At 41.8% G+C, this 24,004-nt stretch overlaps 1 protein-coding gene across 1 annotated transcript in view; it reads right to left on the reverse strand.

The window, feature by feature from the left end:
- The window catches only part of LOC127628685 (probable helicase senataxin), a 27,763-nt gene extending 3,759 nt beyond the window's left edge, over positions 1-24,004 (reverse strand). The window contains exons 1-20 of the mRNA XM_052105478.1: positions 23,898-24,004; positions 19,061-19,264; positions 14,933-15,143; positions 14,626-14,735; positions 14,294-14,513; positions 13,428-13,538; positions 13,117-13,291; positions 12,790-12,880; positions 9,086-12,649; positions 8,860-8,956; positions 8,263-8,436; positions 6,686-6,909; positions 6,142-6,294; positions 5,876-6,032; positions 4,759-4,860; positions 4,562-4,674; positions 4,227-4,298; positions 3,989-4,138; positions 1,762-1,869; positions 1,413-1,588 (exon numbers count right to left, since the gene is read on the reverse strand). Coding sequence (XP_051961438.1) covers positions 1,413-1,588; positions 1,762-1,869; positions 3,989-4,138; positions 4,227-4,298; positions 4,562-4,674; positions 4,759-4,860; positions 5,876-6,032; positions 6,142-6,294; positions 6,686-6,909; positions 8,263-8,436; positions 8,860-8,956; positions 9,086-12,649; positions 12,790-12,880; positions 13,117-13,291; positions 13,428-13,538; positions 14,294-14,513; positions 14,626-14,735; positions 14,933-15,143; positions 19,061-19,264; positions 23,898-23,900 — 6,215 coding nt within the window. The 5' untranslated portion in view covers positions 23,901-24,004. The remainder of the gene's footprint in view (positions 1-1,412; positions 1,589-1,761; positions 1,870-3,988; positions 4,139-4,226; positions 4,299-4,561; positions 4,675-4,758; positions 4,861-5,875; positions 6,033-6,141; positions 6,295-6,685; positions 6,910-8,262; positions 8,437-8,859; positions 8,957-9,085; positions 12,650-12,789; positions 12,881-13,116; positions 13,292-13,427; positions 13,539-14,293; positions 14,514-14,625; positions 14,736-14,932; positions 15,144-19,060; positions 19,265-23,897) is intronic.

The raw sequence follows: 24,004 nt of genomic DNA on the forward strand, positions 1-24,004 counted from the left end.
ACACACACACACTAAAGCTGGACACACACACACACTAAAGCCGGACACGCACGCACACCCCCATCCATACACACACTAAAGCCGGACACGCGCACGCACCCACTAAAGCTGGACACACACACACACACACACACACACACACACACACACACACACACACACACACACACACACACACACACACACACACACACACACACACACACACACACACACACACACACACACACACACACACCCCCACGCACTAAAGCCGGACACGTACGCACGCACCTCCATCCATCCACACACCCCCACACCCACTAAAGCCGGACACACACACACGCGCGCGCGCACACACACACGCGCACACACACACCCCATCAATCCATCCACAAACCCCCACACCCACTAAAGCCGGACACGCACGCACGCATTCACACACCCACATCCACTAAAGCCGGACACACCCACCCACGACCCCCTTTAGGGCACTGTCACAGAAGAGCTTTGGTTAATTTGACGTCAGTGTGTGGTGCATTAGGTTAGTGTGAACCGCACCAGACACCACTTCAAAAGTACAGTTGTCAATTAGCATGAAAGCAATCTGGACCAACTCACGGAAGTGAACCACACATTTGCATGCTCTGTCACACTTATTATAGTTTAATGCACTTCTCATTGCTGCTTGTCTCAGAAAGACTATATTATAAAAAAAAACATTTTTTTTAAAAACACGCCTTTGCAGCGCAGTGCACATCCTTTGCATCAATCACAACGCACCTGCAATTGGAAAACTTTGGGGACATTGGTGGTACTCATGTTGATGATGCAAGCATACCAATGTTCACACACAAATAAGAGTGGTGGTGGCGTAGTGGGCTAAAGCACATAACTGGTAATCAGAAGGTTGCTGGTTCAATCCCCACAGCCACCACCATTGTGTCCTTGAGCAAGGCACTTAACTCCAGGTTGCTCCAGGGGGGATTGTCCTTGTATTAAGGGCACTGTAAGTCACTTTGGATAAAAGGGTCTGCCAAATGCATAAATGTAAAACAAGTAATGAGAGAGAGAGAGACTAAAATCAAACCCGGGTTTGGACTAAACAATTGAACCAAGTAAGTGATCAGATCGGGACGTTATGCTTTTGCACACAAACACATCAGGCTGGTGTTCCCAATCAAAATCTACCAATTGTGGCACAGCTGAACGGTCACTTTGCCCAATCCATTCACACATAGAGGACAAAAAAAAAAAAATAGTGTGATGACAGAGTGAATTTAAGAGTAATTGCATTTATAAAAAAAACAGCTGCTTAACTTTTACAGTACATGTCACAAATGGATATTTTGATGCATTGCACGATTATAATCAGATTATAAGTGTGTGTGTGTGTGTGTGTGTGTGTGTGTGTGCGCGCGCGCAGTACCTACCGGTCATTCTTAAGCGCATTGTTGTAGATGTACTTGGAGGGGAATTCACAGATATCAGGGTGCATGCGGTACTGCACGCTGAGGAAGAGGATGGGGGAGTGTTGCGGGATTGATGGATGAAGGTTTTTACATAACCTTGCCATAAGTGACTGATCATAGCCCAACTCCTTTGCTTTCTGTTCCAACACACAAGATACCACATCATAGCCTCAAACATTTTGTGAAACTAGAACCACATAAATCAAAAAACAAAAAGACAACTAGTATTTAAGAGTAAATGTTTTCCTTCAAGTAGATTTGCATGCTGTTAAGTAACATAAAATCCTCTTTGGCTACATTGTTGGGTTACCTGGGACACCACCGTTGGGGGAAGCTGATTGTGATCACCAACAAGGATTACGGCAGGACATCGGTATAACATTGGGATCAGCGTCTCCACTTCTTTTGCCTGACTAGCCTACAAATGTGCAAAAAGACAGTGACATGCAGAAACATTACTCTTCATAGGCAGTGTGTTAGCAAATTCTAAACCTTCATATTCATATATGCAGATAGAAATGGAGCATCATGGCAAATGTCAGAGTAAAATATGCATAACTACTAAATTGACTGATTAGACTGGCAGTAATACGTGATACAAATAGTACATTTTTATATAAACTAGCACCTTAATTCAGCCGCAAGCGGCAGCTATCGTGGTCCAAGCAGGATTGGAAAAAATACCCAAATTGCCAGGTTTGAAAGAACAGATCATTTGAATGCTTTGCATTCATTTGAATAAGACAATCCTCCAAACTGTTCCAACAAATCTAAAGTTAAATCCGGTCTACACCAGATGTGGGCGGAGTGTCACGTCAAAAGCAACAGAACCCATTAGAGAGCACCCATTATATCTACACTTGAAACATCCCTTGCAGCATGTCGTGCCAACAGTAAATTGGTGTCCCGTACCATTTTGCACATCACACGCTAGCAATATTCCTGCTAGCAACACAAACCCGGTGTAGACAGGGTATTTAAGTGCCCTTTAAGTTTAAAATTTTTGGCATGTGTTATCAGATTGTCCTGGCACCTGTGTGTACCAAGTTGTGAAAACTTGCCCTCTGAAGATACAGGCCAATTAGCCCTAGCACTAAACCGAAACCCAACCTTAATTTGATAATAATATAGCTCACGCTATTATCGTAAACGGATTAAATTTGGCATACGTCCTTAAGACTGTCCTGGTGACAATGTGTGCCACGTTTTGGGAAGTTTTAATATTGCGCTCACAAGATACAGCCCGAAAATAATGGCTCATATCTGCCAATTAAAGTGCTTTATAAAAAATAAATAAAGTATGATTTTTCATGAGGGGTTCTAGATGATGCAATCCAAATTTCGTGAAATTGAACAAATAACCTAGAAATTCAAAAATGAGATTTTTTTTTCAGAATTTAAAAAAGGTGTAATGTTGTTATAGTCGATATGGACAAACATGTGACCAATATATATGAGAGAACTGAAAGGGGCCCCCTAAAATGTCCTTTTAATGAGTACCAAGTTTCATTTAAATTGGACTGTCCAATGTGAATTTGACCGGACTGTCCACACACCAAAAAAATTAAATCAAGTCAGCTCATATCTGCTAAATTAATTGACAAATAAAAAAAAAATCTGAAAAACAACATTTGGTCGGGAAGGTCTAAATCCAGGCTAATCAACTTTGGACATTTCAGGAGTCGAAAAGCTAGAACTCTTAATTTGCTAAATTATTTATTTAAAGTAATTATTTTATGCATTATATATTAAGGGTATGTTCTCAAAGAGCCACTCTCTACCTCATTCATTGGCAATCAGAAAATAGATATGATTTGTTCGGTTGTCGCGTGTCATGTTGAACACTCATGGTGTTTATTAGTTGTCAGATGTGCTCAAAAACAAGAGACATATCCAATTGAGGTGGTGCCATCTAGTGGTTCTCAATCCGGTCCTGGAGGCCCCCCCAACACAATGCATCGACTTAAATTGGGTGTGTTCGAAAATGGCAACATACAAAATGTGCAGTGTTGGGGGGCCTACAGGACTGGATTGAGAACTGCTGATCTAGATGATACGTCAAATTTCGTGCGAATCAGACAAACGGCCTAGGAGAAGTTTAAAAATGGCGGAATATTTTTTTTGTGACAAATCGAGAGATTTTGTTTGGCTTGACCCAAGGACTCAAGAGGCAGATTTTGTTTCCAACACTTACATAAATGTGCTTATACTAGCACCAACTAGTGGCCAGCGTGTGTAATTTTAAAGAGTAGTGGGTGGGATTTGGGATAATCCCACAGAGTTTGAGAGCCTTACGGTTCTGATGCCCAGATACATTTAGGGTAGAAAACAAATAAATAAGAAAATTGGTACAAATTCAATAGCATTCCAGCTTTGCTATTTGGAACCCTAAATACGGCTCCCATCTGACTACTTATTGACCAAAAAACACCACAAAAAAGGGAATCCAAAACAAAATCAAAATAAAACCATTAAAACAAAACACTACACCAACAGCTTTCATAGTGCCATAAATAAGCAATGGCTAATATTCGCACCTCGTCGATGATGACACAGCTGAAGGGTTCATGTCCAAGTCGACGGAACGCGTTTTCGAGAACGATACTTCCGCTGGTGCTGAGCGTGCAGCAGATCACATGAGCATTCTGCAGCACCAGTGCCTGAGTTTCCTGTCTCCTACCACGACACTGAACAAGAGACGGAGACATCTGTTATCATTACCACAAACAACTACTGTAAACCACGTTTACAAAGCAATGCTATCATTTACAGTACCTCTTTAATCTGCCGACTCAGTCTTTCTCTTTCCTTTAGAAGCTGCGACTTAGTCTCTGTAAATTTCTTGAACTGTCAGCCAATCCATTCGGTAACAGAAATTCAAGAAAGCATTAAATTAAGTATTTAATACACATGTCATTTCACATATTTATTTTTATAGTAAGCCATAATTGTCATGCAATTAGTAGTTTGTTAGTATTCCATTCCACATAGCCATATTTTCTGTGCATTTCAAAACCTCTTGAAGACCATGTGGTTCTCAATTGTCCCCATTGTGTGTGTGTGTGTGTGTGTGTGTGTGTGTGTGTGTGTGTGTGTGTGGGATAAATTACATCAGCCGAATCTTTCTTGGCATTTGCACAGCGCTGGGAGAGATTTTCAATTCTCTGGTCCAGTTGCTCCTTCTGCCTTTGTACATCAGCTTCTCCAGTCTGCTGGGCTCGCTCTATACACGCACACACACACACAGAGTTCACGGACAAGCGTGAACTGAAATAGAAGAATTTGATGGTGTTGGTGCATTTCTCACGTGCTCTCGCTTTAGTCTGGTGGTCAAGGCTGAAGGGTTTCAGAGATCCTGAGATGGTTCTTTCATTTCCTAACCTTACCAGGTTTATGTCACCACAGTTACCTGCACACACAAAAACAAAAAGGTTCAAGGCCAAGTAGGGTTGTTCCGATACCAGCCCTGGTACCCATGTATCGATACTAAATCAGTTACGTAGGCAACAAATAAATGGCCTCATATTTCTGATGAAATTACACAGAAAATGACTTTATTAAAAGACCTGCATAAAGTCTTGCAGTTACAAATTCAGTATTTTCGGTTTAAATTTTTCTGGATTACATTTTTATATAATATGTTATAATTAAAACGGTGTTTAATCAAAAGTATGCATAAAGATCATCCATCCATAAATCCCAAATCACTACTCAGGCGCGTACACACCTCCATTCGACCCTAGTTGGCGCTACAATAAAGTATTTTTAGGTTTTCACTAATATATCTGCAGCCGTAAGGGCTAGAATCCAAATCCTTCAGTGCGCCAAAACCATATGGTCACATAGATTTCCATTTCCGCAAAAACTTTTCTACCATTTCTATTTTTTTCGTCCTAGGCGGTTTCCCTGATTTGCACGAAATTTGGTATACGGCATCTGCAGACACTTAACAAAAAGTGACGAAAAGATATGATACGTTACGTCATTCAGAATATATAAGCCAATAGGTTTTTGTATGTGGCCTATTTTGATTAATTGGCCTGTAGTTTGTAAGCGCAATATCCAAACTTAACAAAACTTTGAGGGTATATGCAAAATTTCAATGCGATGCTAGGGGGCACTACAACGTAAAATCCCATTTGTGCTACTGTGATTAAGGCAGTTAGGGTTAGATTTAGCATTAGGTTTCCACTGGATCTTTCCTGTTAAATCTGATTATGTTGGTCATCTCTCCATATGTGCTTAACCCCCAATAATTGCCACTTGCAGCTATATTTATCGAATTCAATGACATCGATGCGATACTTCGTTAGTACCCGTTTACCGTGCAACCCCAAGGCCAAGCAGGTGTTCATGTGTGTGGCACAGATAAGGTAGGGGCATGTTAATAATGTAATGTTGTGACTTGTAAACATGTAATGGACCTTGCGGATTGTTGAGGTCACAGCATTTATCTTTAAAGATCACAATGACTTTCTTCATCAGACTGTCGATGGCAGCATTAGAGGGAGCACAGAGCAGAACACGTGTTCTCCGAGCCTTGGCGGGAAGGTTCCCCACTGGAGCAACAGCATTGCCACCCTATCGAAATAAACACGCAACATCCTCAAAACAAATACAATAAAAATAGCCCTAAAATGCATCCTGGAAGGGAGCCGTAGCAAGCATGCACTTTATAACAAACACTGACCGAAGACAGTAGTTTAAACAGCAGGCCTCCAATGGTTTTACTCTTCCCAGTTCCTGGAGGACCATGAATGAGGAGAAACTTTGGCGTCTTCTGTGGTCTCTTTATCATGGCAAGACCACATGCTATTGCCCTGGCCTGGACATCGTTGTACTCCTAAAATGCAGGAAGAACATTATAATGGAATACAAACAGTAGTACCAAAACTGGATATACACATGCACCCCAACAAGAAAATAAAGACAGAAAGAAATATGAATGAGAATGGTTCCCGAGAGTTGCATTTAGGTTCATTCCAAGACCCAAGTACTCCAAGTTATCTGAAAGTATTTGTATTCACTTGATTTCATGTGTTTCTGAATTCCAAAATGCGTTTTGCATGAATTGCATTCTCAGGGTTGCCACAAAAGGCACTACAGCTGATATTACATTAAACTGTTGCCTTCTATGGTCAATTTTCCAATTAAATGTTGAACAATTTCAAGAGAACCTTGCTGAACATTTTTAACAGCACAAGCTTTGCAGAATAGCACGTTCCCAAACTTACTGGTATATCCAGGTTAGATGGGCTTTCCCTAGTGTCAGTGAAATATGCCACATGTGGAGCAAGAACAGGACGCAACATTGGTCCAATTCGCAGCAAACACAGTGCACGGAACTCCCGGAATGTGCTGATCAAAGATCCAATTACTTCGCAGAGCACAGGCTGGGAATTCACCGAAGATACGTTACCACGAGTCTGGATCGTCAGGTTTAGGGTTGAGGTAGAACCTAAGAAACAAAAGGGATGAGAAGTTGGACAACACACACACTTTATAGCCTTTCTGGAACTTCCACCTGACCAACAGCCATATCACTCAACTGGTTACCCACTGAAGCTAAGCAGGGTTGAGCCTGGCTAGTACCTGGATGGGAGACCACCTGGGAAAAACTAAGGTTGTTGCTTGAAGGGGTGTTAGCGAAGCCAGATGGGGGTGCTCACCCTGAGGAGTGTCTGGTAAATGGTCTACACTTATATAGCACTTTTATTAACCTTAGAGGTTACCAAAGCGCTTTATACTGTGTCCCAATCACCCATCCACACACCAATGGCGACAGAGCTGCCATGCAAGGCGCTAGCCTGCCATTGGGAGCAACTTGGGGTTCAGTGTCTTGCCCAAGGACACTTCGGCATGTGGAGTCGTGTGGGCCGGGAATCGAACCACCAACCCTGTGATTGGTAGCCGATCCGCTCTACCACATGAGCCACAGCCGCTCGACGTGTTTGGGTCTTAATGCCCCAGTATAGTGACGGGGACACTATAAATGTAAAAAAGGCACCGTCTTTTAGATGAGGCCCTGTCTCTCAGTGGTCATTAAAAAATCCCAGGGCTCTTCTCCTAAAGAGTAGGGGTGTAACCTAAACTAAAAGTGCCTAAAACACTTTTAAACTCAGTGTACACGGAGACTTTTTATTTGTAAAAGTAACTGTGCTAACTGTTGCACTGCACTTAAGCATTGAGAAGCCTTGAAAATGGTCATCTTTGAGGTTATTTTCATAATTAATTTGACTATTACAGTTTGTAGAATTAAAGTTATTTTCTGTATTATGTTCCTGCCTATAGGGTTAAGAAAATAAAATCATATCATAAGGTTGCAGGATTGATCCCGGCAACGTTACTAGGGTCTGATCCCGGGAATAAATTTTCTGGCATTCTGGCTTGTGTTCAGACCAAAAGGCTCCTCTGCAATTATTCCGGGAATATCCCGGGAACAGAGCCCAATCTAAATGAGGTTTAGTGATATCTGACAAGTAAGATAATAATTGATCAATTGTCACACACTATACATACATTTCTGCATATATACAGTGAAATTGTCACATATCCCAGCTAAGCTGTGGTCAGAGTGCAGGGTCAGCCATGATACGGCACCCCTGGAGCAGATAGGGTCAAAGGCCTTGCTCAAGGGCCCAACAGTGGTGTCTTGGTGTTGTTGGGGCTTGAACCACGGACCTTCTGGTCAGTAACCCAGAGCCTTAACCGCTGAGCCACCACTGCCCTAAAGAGACATTTTCTGCATGTTATCCATTGAAAAATTAAAATAACTTATAGCACCTTTAACACCATAGTAAAAGCCACAGACCTGGATCTCTGTTGGAAACAATGGACCGGGATACGTATCCAAAATGAGGTTGTGGTTCGTGAAATTCGGGTTCATCGTGTGCATATGCCCCAGTGTTCTCCGGCAGCCAAAGCAGCACAAGGTCATCTTCTTTGGGATACTGTTGTTTTTTTTCACTCTCCGGAGGAAGACCCGCTTCGAATAGAGAAACATTGTGAAGGGCTGGCACTAAATCTGGGTCTAAACAATTCCCTTTCCAGAGAGACTCTTACCAAAGAGAATGGAAAGAAAGTCTCACACTTTTAAGACTGAGCTTATTTCAGAGCCCTTTTGTTTTACATCTTACACCTTTAGATAATAGTTCTTTAGGATCTTTCAGAACCATAAGATCTTCTACAGAGATAGCCTGATCTTCTCAAAGGACAGTGGTTGAACATCACTTCAAAAAACTGCAATCTATAATCATGTGAAATGGCATTTGCTCTACAACTATGAACATGGGCAAGGTTAGGGTATAATTCTGGTCAATTGCACCAATCATAGATTATTATTGTATTAGAAGATCCTATAAATGAATCTCAGATTAACTGTTGTACCACCCAACAAGGTTGGACTTACCTATAAAGCTGGCACTAGCTGTGCGATTGCTGTATTCAATACCCTGGACTTTGAGATATAGTTTGACTCTCCCCTCTTTGAGCCATTCACTGGCTATCTATTGAAAAGTTAAATGAACAAAGATTACAAAAAGCAATGCAAAGGATAAGGACAAGTTACTTGTATAAAATACAGTCCTGGTCACATCCAAATATTTAAGAGTTATGGAAATAAGTTGTAGTCCCACCTCTTCAAAAACGTTAATTAGCAGCAGGGGGTACATGGTATTGAAGTACTCCAGGTAGCTCCGGAATTTTTCTGGCACTTCCTTCAGTGGCAGTTGACACAGGTCATCTGGACTCCCAAATGTTTTGTAGTTAGCCAGCATCCTATATTCCCACTTAAGTATTGCTTGGGTCAAGACTGAAGGGTCAAATTGCGGGCTTTGATCCGTCATGGGCACTGGTTTGTGAACTGGAGCTTCAGGTCTTTGGTATATTTTGTAAGATGGTGGTGCAGAGGCAAGGCTCATTTTAGAACTAACTGCTGATTTAGGGGCATGGCTCAGAGGCCGCAGACTTTGTTTTGAAAGAAGTGGCTGTGGCAATTGTGGAAAAGGCAAAGTAGGAATTGTTTTTAGGGGTGCCATTGCTGAAGGCAGTCGGGCACCCTTAGCTTTAGCAACTTTAGATGCAGGAGGTGGTTTTGCCTGTTTTTCCATTTCCAGGACAAGTGAAGCATTGCGGGAACTGGGGGTGTATATTTTTGTGGTGGAAGGTTTGGCCTTTTTCTGAGACATGGGTGACATGCCAGGCTTCAAGAACAAATGATCGTCATTACGTATGGCTTCCGAAAGTGTGGTGTGAGTAATCTGCAGAGGTTTATGTGCCAACAAAATTGGCTGCTCTGACTCGCTAACTGGATCAAGGTCCATGTCAACAGGATCTCTCTGGGTAAGAAACAATTCTTCTTCATTTTCTTTATCAAATTGTTCCATTTGGGAGCATAGTTCCATGTCTGTAGGGTCCATCTGAGTGAGGAACATACGTTCATCATCAACCTCCTCTTTTGCATCTTTTTCACTTTCAGTGTTGACCGCGACATCAGTAATCTCATCGTTTTGAAAGCATTTGGACTCTATACTACCATTTCCAACCCCTTCACCTCTAGCCTTACTGGTTTCACCAGTGTAGTTGGTTTTAATTTTGGTTGCAGCCTTTTCATTGTCTTCCTGATGGTAAGGATCTGGCTGAGGATAGGGGAAGAAATCACAACCCTCTTCGGTTTGGTGCATTTCACCAGGTTGGGTGCTCCTTGTTGGTTTGGGAGCCAGTGTTGTGGGGGATACTGTTGCTGGCCTCTGATGTTTCTCACGAATTTGCCTGAAAAACTGCATTTCTTGAGACGCCAAAAGTTTCTTGTTGCCCTTTACTATACGTTTCTGCGGAGAGGTCTTAGTGGTGTGACACGCTCGTCGTCTCTTCTGTTGTGGCTCCACTTGCACTTTCTGGCCATGGCACCGAAGTTTAGCAACACAATTCAGGGAACGTTGAGAAAGATCGAAAGCTTTTCTTTCCTTCTTTTTTAATCCCAAACGCTCCGCTGTTGATTTTGGCTCAGCAGCTTTACGAACCTTCTTTGGTGGAATAACGGCAGGTTTGTCACGTGATGTTGAGGCAGAAAAGTAAGGAGAAGAAATGAAGCTGGAGGATGGAGAGTGTGATGGCAGACCAGATGAAGTTGGATTGGTCCAACTTGAATGATCCTCTTCATACCGCGATAAAGAGCTGCGTTTCTGGGGTTTGTGCCTTATTTTCTGAGCAAGGGTCTCAATTATTAATGGCTTTTTAGCCTTCAACAGGGCTCTCTTATCAGACGGATTCGTTTTTTGGCTTGTGTCTGGTGGAAGTTTTGGTTTCGTGAATTTATCCAAGCACTCTGCAGTACTGGCTAATTTGGATGATGACAATGCACTTGAAACAGCTGGCTCTTGTGGTTCCAGCTGTTGTCTGATCTCATCTTCCGATTGCTGACAGGCCCTCTCAATGTCCTCATCTGGAATTAGTTCAGTCTCTGTACTCCACGAGGGAGAGGAGTCATTAGGAGCAGGCTCCAGCCGTTGTTTGAGTGTTTGGTCTAATTTGTGCTTCGTCAAAACCGTTGTGTCAACATTCGAATCATCCCAGGAGGATGCCACATATTGCTGGGTCTCAAACTCAAATAACTGTGACTCACTGAGATCATCATAGACTCGCACTGGACTCTCGGGCAAGACTGGATCTTCTAGAGGTCTATTCTTTAATGGACATAATTTGTCAAGAGACCCCATGATCTCCTTTGTTGGCCTTTCATCTTTTTCAGAAACTTCATTGTCATCATCATCATCAGAGATGATGATTGTACTGGACTCCAAGTTTTCCTCTGAGGTTCCCGCAGTTCTGGTATTTGATTGTATATCAATACCATAAACTTCTGAATCACTAGATTCAAGCTTGTGGGATTTTTTCAAGCGTTTCCATGTGATATCAAGAGGTTCATCGTCATTAACATCATTATCATGGTCCACCTCAGCTCTAAACTGACATTCCTCCTTAGTGGAGGTCACTGGTTGCAAATTTACAGGACAAGAACTCACGGACAAGTGCCCTGGATCTTCCTGGCCACTGTTAACTCTGCATTGTCTAACCTCTGGCTCACAAAGCTTTCTTTTGGCAATGGCTTCAATCTTAGACAAATTCTGGCTATCATTTAATCTGGTTCGAATTTCCTGCAGTTTTTCCAAGTCTGGTTTAATTTGCACAAACCCTACACCAGGACTTATCTCTGAAATCAGCACTGGGTTGGGAGGTTCCTTTTTAGCTTTTATCATGTCTGGAAGACCACTCAAGTAATCCTCATTAGAAATGCAGTTTTCATAATCCTCAATTGGCTCCTCTTTGATAAAAGTAGACGAATTTCCTGCTCTGCTTGGACCTACCTTCTGGTCTACATGTTGCGGATGTAGGGTCGGCACTGAATTATTGGAAATAACAGCATTTGGAGGCACTAAATGTGTAGATGGGACAGGAACTGTAGAGGGTGGAGAAGCAGATCGTTCTGGCATTGACCGGACCACTCTTATTAAACACTGTTGAAGCTCAGAAGATTCAGATGATGTTAGACTCCATCGTTTATTTGGAACTCCACGCAGCTGCGTGTTAAGTAAATTCAGAAAACGGGTAGAGCATGGGTCAGATCCCGTCCGAATCCGTTCCTTCAGCAGTTGTCGAATTAGCATCATGCAGCCTAGAATTATGGCACCAATGCCACTTCCAGATGCAGGTAGTTGCCCAACCACGGCAAGAGAACTTGAGGTTGAACTGACTCTGTGAATCCCAACCTTCCTGTCTTGAGGTACAACATTCCATGGTTCATCTGATAGGACCGTACTCATGACGATCACTTCCACCCACTTGGGAGCACAACGAGAGAGTATTCCCATACGTCCTTTACTAACGTGCAACTCAATTATTTCAATAAGGATGCGGGTGAAAAACTCTGTCACTTTGTCATATACATTTGCCGGTCCAATTTGCATGTGTCGATTATCCCGTATCTTATCACAAAGGTAGTGAAGAACCTCACTAATATAGGAGGCATTCAGCTCTGGAAGTTCCATTATGGAACGGACAAATGGAATGAACCACAGGAAAGTGCTGCCATATACACGCATACTCTGGCCCATCTCAGAATCAAGCACACGGACCAGGGACTGCATATCCTCATAGACCACATAGTTGCAAATACCACTGCTGGACGACAAGCCAGACGCCTACAAGGTAAAGAAAAAAGCTGTATCGTTTAACAAACAAAAGCCTACCAAGAATGTTGCAAGTGTTTACAATCTTTGTGTAGTAATTAACAATGTAAAGATACTGTGGTGCAGGACAGAAATGAAAAAGGAACTCTTACTTGGCTTGGCTTTTCCAAGGCATAACAGTCATACACCATCTGACTGCAAGTCACATGGTCATCATACTCTGGCTCTACTTTAACCATTCTCCTGTTCATAAATACATTTAAAAAAAGACTTAACTTGTTAAGAGTTCCCAAATTCATAAAGTTATTAGCACCAACACCACTTCCACAATATTTGGCTTTTCAAAACGGCCCTTTACTGCCAAAACGGGATCACTTAAACACTATTTGCTTATTAGCTTATGGACAATTACTCCTAATTTTTTTTTACAGCAATTACGGACCTCGATTTTTAATTTTGGGCCAACACAGGACTCTTACCCCATGGTTTTTTGTTGAATGATTCTCATTTCCGCAACATAGCTGGCTGCTCCAGTAATGGTCTGGAAAGCCATGTTAGGGTCTACCTGACCCCAGATCCTAGAACCGAGCCGGTCCAGAATTACCATAAAACAGTGGAGAGCTGGCCAGAATGGGTCAGAAGCTGGGTCATCCTCTGAAAGAAAGGAAAGAAGAAGAAAAAAAAACACTTGCAAGTAGAACTTCTTAAATTCTGGTGACATAAACTGTAGTCGATCATGTTAATCGGTAGAAGAATATTAAATCCAGGTTGTTGCAAAACCATGACGTACCCTTTTTCAATCCTTCCATTGTGTTGATTATGCAGAGTGGAATATTGAACTGTCCCACGAACAAAGAGTCCATTGCCTCAGCGCTTAGCTGCGTTAGTAACATGCAGATGCCTACAGGGAACAAAGATGATGACTTCAAAAAGATTAAAGGTTTTAAAGCTAAAGTTATCCATCCAAGATCAGTGAGTGTTTCCATTTTGGGGGGGTTCTCTTGTTATGGTTGTTTGGTTCATTTTAACACCACTATAGACAGCAGCAGGTCTATTAGGTTACATTAACGCTTACTTGTACGACAAACAAATCCACATTTTCCACAAGAGTTATTCACTTTAGATAGAAGTCACAGTGTTTCATTGAACACCTCAACAGGACGGGCATTGTGGTGGAATTTAAAAATGTATGAGACCAGTCAGGCACGTATCAGCATTAGTGCACATTGGCGCCATAAACACATGTACCACCTTAAGTAGTGTTATCTGTTTATCACTCTTAGTAAATGACTCCGGAGCTCAGAAAACCACTTAAATCAAACTAAACTCTGACATCCAATAGTCAACACTACCCCAAGCATATGTGCTCTACAAATACTGTGAAGTGACTTGGCAAATGTCTGCATTCTGCACCAGCATCCCTCCCAAAGCCAGAGAGCACATCACATACATTTACACTGCAAATGTCAAATCCACAATACAAATAAGACTGCAGACTACAGATAAAACTGCTTCAATAATGGAAAAACTTCACTTACACCACACCACACAAAACAACACCTAACTTTGAAGGTATGCCAAAACATCTTCAAGTACAATTTAGTAACAGAAGTAACGACAAGTAATTGAAGAAAGAGAGGATCTGGTAAAACAGACCTAGCCAGTAGTTCTTCTTATTGTGCGAGTCATAGAGGTGAGAGGGAAGTCTTGGTACAGTGCCCCCTGCATAAGACCCTGGATCCAAATCTGGAAAATCCAGAGAAACTCCCAGATCGATGACATAAAACATGCAAGAGAAGATTTCTTGAAGGTCATAGTATGCATCTCTGTCCACACTCCTCATTGTTTTCGCTGCATCAATTGCCCAACGACGCACCTGGAACGGAAAATGGAAACAAGAACATGAGCTAAGAGGAATAGGAAAGAAGAGGAGTTCTATGGTCTAGCAAGATGTAGCTTTGGTTGAAGGACCAATTTGACCGAATTACCTTTTCGTTGGGATGAACAAGCAGCAGATATGTTCCTTGATACTTCTCAAACACATTCAAAGACTGTTTCATATCCTGCAATGTACATAAGGCCTTAACCACCATATCACCTGTAGAGAAGGACAGAGAGGAAATCAATATGTAGAAGATCTCGATTCAAATCCCTTAGAGATTACATTTAAGAAGATTGGCATTCTATTCTTTTCACAATTCTTTCAAGAGCTGATTATTCATTGCTCAACACCTGCCATTTATCAATATGGTGTATTAACCAACACCACACCACTCACACAGACATGTGACTTACCCAGCTCACGGTAGCAGAGTAGGTACGGATATTTCAGAACTTCAAATAGTGGGAAGCGCAGACGGTTCTGGAATTCTGTAGGTGAGATTTTTGACACTGGTTGTTCACAATCATCTTCAATGATGAACAGATCATCCTCCTCCTCCAGCTCCTGATCCAACATGGACCCCAACACACGTAAGAGTCGAGCCTTCTCAATTTCCCACAAACGCTAAAAGAGAGAGAATTAATGCATATACTCCTTGATCCATGTGTGATGTTTGGGATTTAAGTAAATTACAAAGATACAAATTACAATGATTTCTTTATATATATAAATTGTACACAATCAGTGCTTGCAAGGCGGACTGTATTGATATAACTCAAACAATCCATTGTTAGTAGACTTGTGTCTCTGTAGAACAAAAATGGGCATTTTCCCATCGGCCATCCTGGTTTGAAAATGCCCACAGATTGGGAAACAGAAGGTGTTAGGGAGGCTAGCAGGGGGGTGCTAACCCTGTGGTCTGTGTGTGTCCCAACATCCCAGTATAGTGACACTCAGTGGAAGCGTTTGAGTTAACCCTTGGATAACCAACCCCCCACCCCCCCCAAAAAAAACAAGAAGTTGCCAGCAGAGTGAGACAAAGAGAGGCACAACCCATTAATACAGGCGATTGTCCTAAAGGTGTCTACATAATTCAGATTGAAGACCATTTTCAAGTACTTAAATTACGATGCTTTTGGGAAACAGCCCATAATTCTTAGATGATTCATACAGTGGTTTCTATGATATAACTGGGCTTTGGGGAAAGAGGCCAACACAGACTGAAGTGACGAGCAAACCATCTTAAAGGGGCATATAATGTTCCGGATTGGTTTGCATGCTAGGGTATGGCAACTGCCAAACACAAACGCCGCCCCTGGGGACACTATACTATAAAAAAAGGCACAGACTTTCGGATGAGAATTTTAACCGAGGTCCTGACTCTCTGTGGTCGTAAAAAACCCAAAGTACTTCTCGTATATAGTAGGGGTGTAACCCAGTGTCCTGCCCAAATTCCACCCATGGCATCGATCATGGCCTCCTAATGGCTGGAGGGTGCTGCAATCTGGTGGAGGTCGAGGAGTCTATGGTCTAGCAGATTTTGTATATAAATTGGACCTAGCGGATCACATTCAGACAGCTTTGCTAAACTGAACTATTTCATGATACAAACATCTAATTGTTAGAGGAGTAATTCTGCATAAAAGTTTAGGTTTCAACTTGATCATTTTTGTTAAATGTGTTCAACACATGTACTTTTATATATGTGAGATGACAAAGTAATTTAAAGGCTTAAATGAGATCAAAACTGTTGTAAAGGGAATATTAAATAAAACGTATGTGTCACATGTATATAAAGGGCCGTCCTTAGGGTGGTGCAACCAGTGGTCACACCATGCCCCGCTCTTCAAGGGGTCCCACGGAGATCGCTCCAAACCTGCCCGCCTATGGCTAAATCAACCTGATTAAATTAAATTATGATATAACTTATACATCTTAGATTAGATCAGATACTGTACATCCTGTGTAAAAATTAGGCAGAAGCTACTTGTACCCTGGTGCAAATAATGGTGTCAAGAGATAATATGAAATACTAACACAGACACACTACATTATCCCCTTCCTCTAAACCCAACTTTACAAGGTGCTGCAAGCGAATTTAGCATTCAAGTGACTGAGCCATTGAACTAGCCACGCCCCCTCATTCCAAAACACTGCCCTCCAAAGATAATAGAGACCAAAACAGAGAAAGAGCAGCATTGTTTTTTCCCGTGGCTGTCAAATTCAACAGTGGCACAATAGCGCCCTCTACTGACAAACATTACGAATCATAGCCTCAATGATCCGCTTCAAATACAATGCTCTGAAAACAAGCAAAATGATGGCCAGTATGCCGTTTACAAAGTCACAGAGACAACTGAAAACATTCCCTGTCTTCAGTCAGTTAGGATAACTACTTTATTTTAACAATGTGAAAGGTCCGAATAAATGTAGGAAGAATGATTTATTTCAACGTATTTCTTTAATCACATTCCCAGTGGGTCAGAAGTTTACATAAATTTTGTTAGTATTTGTTAGCATTGCCTTTAAATTGTTTAACTTGGGTCCAATGTTTTGGGAGCCTTCCACAAGCATCTCACAATAACTTGCTGGAATTTTGGCCCGTTCCTCCAGACAGAACTGGTGTAACAGAGTCAGGTTTGTTGGTCTCCTTGCTCGCACGCGTTTTTTCAGTTCTGCCCACAAATTTTCTATCAGACTGAGGTCAGGGCTTTGTGAAGGTCACTCCAATACCTTAACCTTGTTGTCCTTACGCCATTTGCCACAACTTGGAGGTATGCTTGGGGTCATTCTCCATTTGGAAGACTTATTTGCGACTGAGCTTTAACTTCCTGGCTTATGTCTTGAGATGTTGCTTCAATATTTCCACATCATTTTCCTTCCTCATGATGTCATCTATTTTGTGACGTGCACCAGTCCCTCCTGCAGCAAAGCACCCCCACAACATGATGCTGCACCCCCTGCTTCATGGTTGGGATGGTGTCCTTTGGCTTGCTAGCCTCGCCCTTTATCCTCCAAACATAGCGATGGTCATTATGGCCAAACAGTTCAATTTTTGTTTCATTAGAACAGAGGACATTTCTCCAAAAAGTAAGATCTTTGTCCCCATGTGCACTTGCGAACTGTAGTCTGGCTTTTTTATGACCGTTTGAGCAGTGGCTTCTTCCTTGCCGAGCCGCTTTTCAGGTTATGTTGATATAGGACTTGTTTTACTGTAGATATATATACTTGTCTAGCTGTTTACTCCAGCATCTTCACAAGGTCCTTTGCTGCTGTTCTGGGATTGTTTTGCACCTTTTCCACCAAACTACATTCATCTCTAGGAGACAGAATGCAACTCCTTCCAGAGTGGTATTATAGCTGCATAATCCCATGGTGTTTATACTTGTGTACTATTTTTGTAGTACCTTCAGGCAATTGGAAATTGCTTCCAAGGATGAACCAGACATGTGGCGGTGCACAATATTTTTTCCTGAGGTCTTGGCTGATTTCCCCATAACATCAAGCCCTTGCATTATCCCCTTTTCTTCCCAATTTGGAATGCCCAATATGCTCCAAGTCCTCGTGGTCCTCCTGGCCCTCGTGGCCTCAATCCGGGTGGTGGAGGACGAATCTCAGATGAATCTTCATCGGAGACAATCAATCCCTGCATATCATCATGTGGCTTGAACGCGTTACCACGGAGACATAGCAAGTGTGGAGGCTTCACGCTAGTCCCCGCGGCAACCACAAACAACATACCATGCACCCCACCGAGAGCCACATTATAGTGACCATGAGTAGGTTACCCCATGTGACTCTACCCTCCCTAGCAACCGGGCCAATATTGTTGCTTAGGAGACCTGGCTGGAGTCACTCAGCACACCCTGGATTCGAACTTGAGACAGAGCTGCCGCCTATGTAGAGCTTTACAAATCGCTCTCTTATGGAGGCATCATTTCACCAAGGACGCTGCCATAGACAGCTGCCTATGTAGGTAGGAGACAGCTCACTAAGTTTTAGGACAGAGCCAATCTGTCCACCTCACTTTTGAAGCGATTGCTACGCCCCTGGGTGGGCTCTTGTAGATTTATGAATGGAGTACTTGTTTTAAAAGATACCCCCTTTGCTTTCAGTTTTTATGACAGCCACTTAATTCAAAATACTCATGATACACTCTTAACATCAACACCATTGTTATCTATATAACAACTGCTAGAACGGATGTTCCAAGACAAAACATTTTAAGATGGCTGCACGCTAGTTTCTGTGCCACATAAGGTGTATAATGACTATTTTCCACTTCTATGCATACAGAAAAGTTGTCTTTTTTCCTTATAGCATCCATTTAACCATAAAAGTGCCTTTACTCCACAAAATAAATGTGAAAAATGTGGCAGAAAACAAAATCCCATGACAATGGTAAGGTTCTCTGATGCAGCATCAGATTATGGTACTTCGGATGATATTACGGCTCACTTTCTTCAGGATAATTTTACCAAAAACAGTTCCTTTTGCTCTACATAAACAGATGGACAAATATGCCTTCTGTGTTGGTGTACCTTGTGCAGTTCAGGGACCTGGTCTCTGGCTCTGTGATACTCCACCACACACTCCAGACAGCAGCTCAGATCTTCATTCAAAGAGTCCATCTCGCTCTCGGTCAGCTGCATGGAGCTGTAGCGATGCAACAACGTGGCGATGGCTGCGTCACCCTCCGCCTCGAGGGATGTGGTACACCACAAACACTTCTCCATCATAAGAACCTGTGCACATATGCAAATATGTGGAACACAGAGAAGACCAGCTTAATATTAAAATGCTCTTGAAGTATACATTGAAAGTCATTTGCAATAACTACAGGTGAAACTCGAAAAATTAGAATATCGTGCAAAAGTTCATTAATTTCAGTAATTCAACTTAAAAGGTGAAACTAATATATTATATAGACTCATTACAAGCAAAGTAAGATATTTCAAGCCTTTATTTGATATAATTTTGATGATTATGGCTTACAGCTTATGAAAACCCCAAATTCAGAATCTCAGAAAATTAGAATATTACATGAAATCAATAAAAAAAAAAGGATTTTAAATACAGAAATGTCGGCCCTCTGAAAAGTATAATCATGCATATGTACTCAGTACTTGGTTTGGGCCCCTTTTGCATTAATTACTGCCTCAATGCGGCGTGGCATGGATGCTATCAGCCTGTGGCACTGCTGAGGTGTTATGGAAGACCAAGATGCTTCAATAGCGGCCTTCAGCTCTTCTGCATTGTTTGGTCTCATGTCGCTCATCTTTCTCTTGGCAATGCCCCATAGATTCTCTATGGGGTTCAGGTCAGGCGAGTTTGCTGGCCAATCAAGCACAGTAATACCATGGTTATTGAACCAGGTTTTGGTACTTTTGGCAGTGTGGGCAGGTGCCAAGTCCTGCTGGAAAATGAAGTCAGCATCTCCATAAACTTGTCTGCTGAAGGAAGCATGAAGTGCTCTAAAATGTCCCGGTAGACAGCTGCGTTGACTCTGGACTTAATAAAGCACAGTGGACCAACACCAGCCGATGACATGGCACCCCAAACCAACACAGACTGTGGAAACTTCACACTGGACTTCAAGCATCTTGGATTGTGTGCCTCTCCATTCTTCCTCCAGACTCTGGGACCTTGGTTTCCAAATGAGATGCAAAATTTGCTCTCATCAGAAAAGAGGACTTTGGACCACTGAGCAACAGACCAGTTCTTTTTTTCTTTAGCCCAGGTAAGACGTTTGACATTTGAAGCCCATGTCCAGGACCCGTCTGTGTGTGGTGGCTCTTGATGCAGTAACTCCAGCCTCAGTCCACTCCTTGTGAAGCTCCCCCACACATTTGAATGGCCTTTTCCTGACAATCCTCTCCAGGCTACGGTCATCCCTGCTGCTTGTGCACCTTTTTCTTCCACACTTTTCCCTTCCACTTAACTTTCTATTAATGTGCTTTGATACAGCACTTTGAGAACATCCAACTTCTTTTGCAATTACCTTTTGAGGCTTTCCCTCCTTGTGGAGGGTGTCAATGATGGTTTTCTGCACAACTGTCAGGTCAGCAGTCTTCCCCATAATTGTGAATTCAACTGAACCAGATTGAGAGACCATTTAAAGGCTCAGGAACCCTTTGCAGGTGTTTAGCTGATTAGAGTGTTACACTTTGAGCCTACAATACTGAACCTTTTCACAATATTCGAATTTTCTGAGATTCTGAATTTGGGGTTTTCATAAGCTGTAAGCCATAATCATCAAAATTATATCAAATAAAGGCTTCAAATATCTTACTTTGCTTGTAATGAGTCTATATAATATATTAGTTTCACCGTTTAAGTTGAATTACTGAAATTAATGAACTTTTGCACGATATTCTAATTTTTCGAGTTTCACCTGTACATAAGTTACATAACTAGGGTTATTGTGTAGCAATACCAGTAACATTTTTATGATTATCGATACCAATTTCGATACCACAAAATAAGACTGATTCGGTACAAGATCACATCTAGAAAAGCCATTGGTTATATGGCCCAATGGGATCATAAAAACGCAGGGATTTAGTGAATTAAATATTTAGTCTGCTGGTACATTTACAGGTACTTTACAGAGAGTGTGTGCCATCTTGCGTCAACTACAAATAACAGCATGCGATGCATACAAAATGTGGTGTTTTTAGCACACGAGCAGCTTCACACATGCACTTTAAAGTGCGAAGCACATGCAGGCTGTTATTTATTAAAATTGTGTCCTAGTCTAATTAGCACAACACTGACTCCTACACATCTCAGAGTAAGCCAAAAAAAAACAAAAAAAAAAAAAACACATTTATCTACTGAATCCCATCTGGCTAAGCGGGAACATGATCATGGTCGAGCGAAAACTAGAGTGAACATCGGCGCAATAGCGCATCGATTTATCAAAATGACAGTTGTGATGGCCTCACATCAATACTGAACTCCGTCAACATATTTATAATCTACAGTCTATTTTAAAAACAGCTACTGTCATCATCCACCAAATTTAGCTAACAGCTATTAATAAAGCTAGCTAGCTAACGCCAACATAGGCTATCGTATAAATGCAGTAAATGTATAATGCAAAGAAAAGTGATTACTTCAAACTACAGTCTCGCATAGTCAGACCGATATCCACACTTTGTTTAGCACTGTTCCAGCATCCTCACAGTTTGTAGTAAAACAGTCATAACTGTGTAATTTTAATTATGCTACCGCATCTATCAGCATGATGTCGGTGAATCACGTTCAGTCTCTTTGTACGTTACGTCATTGTTTTGGATGCTCGCTCACATCCCTATGGAGTGCATGCACGAACGCGAGCAACAGGTAGCTGGTTGCAGTTCACTTAACGGCCACAGGTGGCATTAAAAACAAGGGTTTCTGAATCTTACATTCTGCACCTTTAAAGGATGTTTTGTCCTAAATGTATATTGACTCCAAATATTGGCCTCCTTGATTACAAATAATCATTATCGGTCAACCCCTAATAACATCGCTACAACATATTACAATATCATATATGCGAATACTGTATGACAAGTAATTCATCAACAGTAGATTTTGACTTGCGCCAGCAAACACCCACCTAGCAACCGCAGCAACACCCCAGCAACCACCCAGAACACCCCTACCATGGTATTATCTGACATCTACTACCGCTGAATGGACCTTTTTCAAAGACTGTGACGACGCGCTACCATCTTATTTAGCAGCGTAATTCTAGCAAACATTTTTATATTTGCAACTTAACCATCCTATAATTTCATAACATTATATATACACTTGATAAAAGGGTCAATTTTATTGTAAGCAGAACATGCTCTGAAACGTATGGTTTCTCCATAAATCTCCAGTGTTTCTCCGTCCTTTCCTGGAGTAGCACAAACACTTCATTTTGGATGTCTCTCTTATTTATCATGGAGCACTCTAATTAAATTATCTAATCAGTAGAATCAGGTGTGTTCGATAAAGGACACATGCACAATATGTAGTGTCAGTGGTACTCCAGGAAAGGACTGAGAGACAACAAACATTTTTCAAATAATGAATCCAGACAATATCTAATGGACACTAAGAAATCCTGAATGTAGCAGATAGAAGCACAGTACACTAATTATATTTAAATTCCCCAAAGACAAAATATTCAGCGGATAAGACAATCAGCTGTCTGGGCTACAATAGGGCAACAAATCAAGGTCAAGAACAGCCTGCTATTCATATTTGTACAAAGATTAAGCCAGTGCAGAATTACACATTACAAAAATACACCCAGCAGCCACAATATTAAAACCACCTGCCTATTATTGTTCCGCCAAAACAGCATCAACCCAGCATATCAGATAACAGCATTCAGAGATGATATTCTTCTCACCACAATTGTTCAGAGCGTTTATCTGAGTTACGGTAGACTTTGTCAGTTCAAACCAATCTGCCCGTTCTCTGTTGACCTCTCTCATCAACAAGGCGTTTCCATCCTGAGAATTTTGGTTTTGTCACCATTCGGAGCAATTTCTAGAGACTGTTGTGCGTGGAAATTCCCAGGAGATCAGCAGTTACAGAAATACTCAAACAAGCCTGTCTGGCGCAAACAATCACACCACGGTCCAAATCACTGCGATCACACTTTTCCCCATTCTGATGGTTGATGTGAACATCAACTGAAGCTTCTGACCCGTATCTGCATGATTTATGCACTGCGGCCACACCATTGGCTGATTAGATAATCCCATGGATGATTGTAGGAAAAAAGGGTTTAAAGTGAAGACTGTTCTTGAGTAGTCGAACATGAGACACCAACTAGCAGACAGAGGCCACTCCATTGCTAATGGTCAGTGCTCTAAAATAAATGTTTATCCAATATTCTCTAGGATTAACAAACTATTGCGCAAACGAAACGAAACGAAAGCAAAATGCCATAATGAATCATAACTGAACATGAAATGAAACTTACCACTCCCACTGAGCGGATTTCATGCTCTGACAAACCAAAACAACCAGAGATTTGAAAGCCACCCAGCAACAAATAATGGAAATTATGATGATTTGTTCAAATGTTCCAGCAACCAAAACACCAGCTACAAAGCACATATGTTGATATGTTCAGTACCAACAATAAGTCCAAGACTTCCAAGCAGTAACACATACAGCTCCCGAAGTTTTAGCAAACATGCTGCCAACCTGCAAAACAAGCGCAATCACTTTAGCACGTATTAGCCTGTTAAAGCGAGAAACAGTCCCTGCCAATGGCGAAACTTTAGGTCCTCACAGACGCACGAATTCAAATGTAAGCAAAGCAAATGCCAGCACTTAAACTCAAACTTTGTATCTTTCAGGCCTGTTTAATATCAGAGTAAATACCATATGTCCACTCAGCAGTGTGATTTACATGCTGCTTCTCTCCTGCGCTCGATTCTGCACTCAAACACGCCAGCAGCCGAGTCGCGCTAATATACCGCCACTGTGAC

Source organism: Xyrauchen texanus, chromosome 35 (assembly GCF_025860055.1).
Source record: "Xyrauchen texanus isolate HMW12.3.18 chromosome 35, RBS_HiC_50CHRs, whole genome shotgun sequence".
Taxonomy (NCBI): domain Eukaryota; kingdom Metazoa; phylum Chordata; class Actinopteri; order Cypriniformes; family Catostomidae; genus Xyrauchen; species Xyrauchen texanus.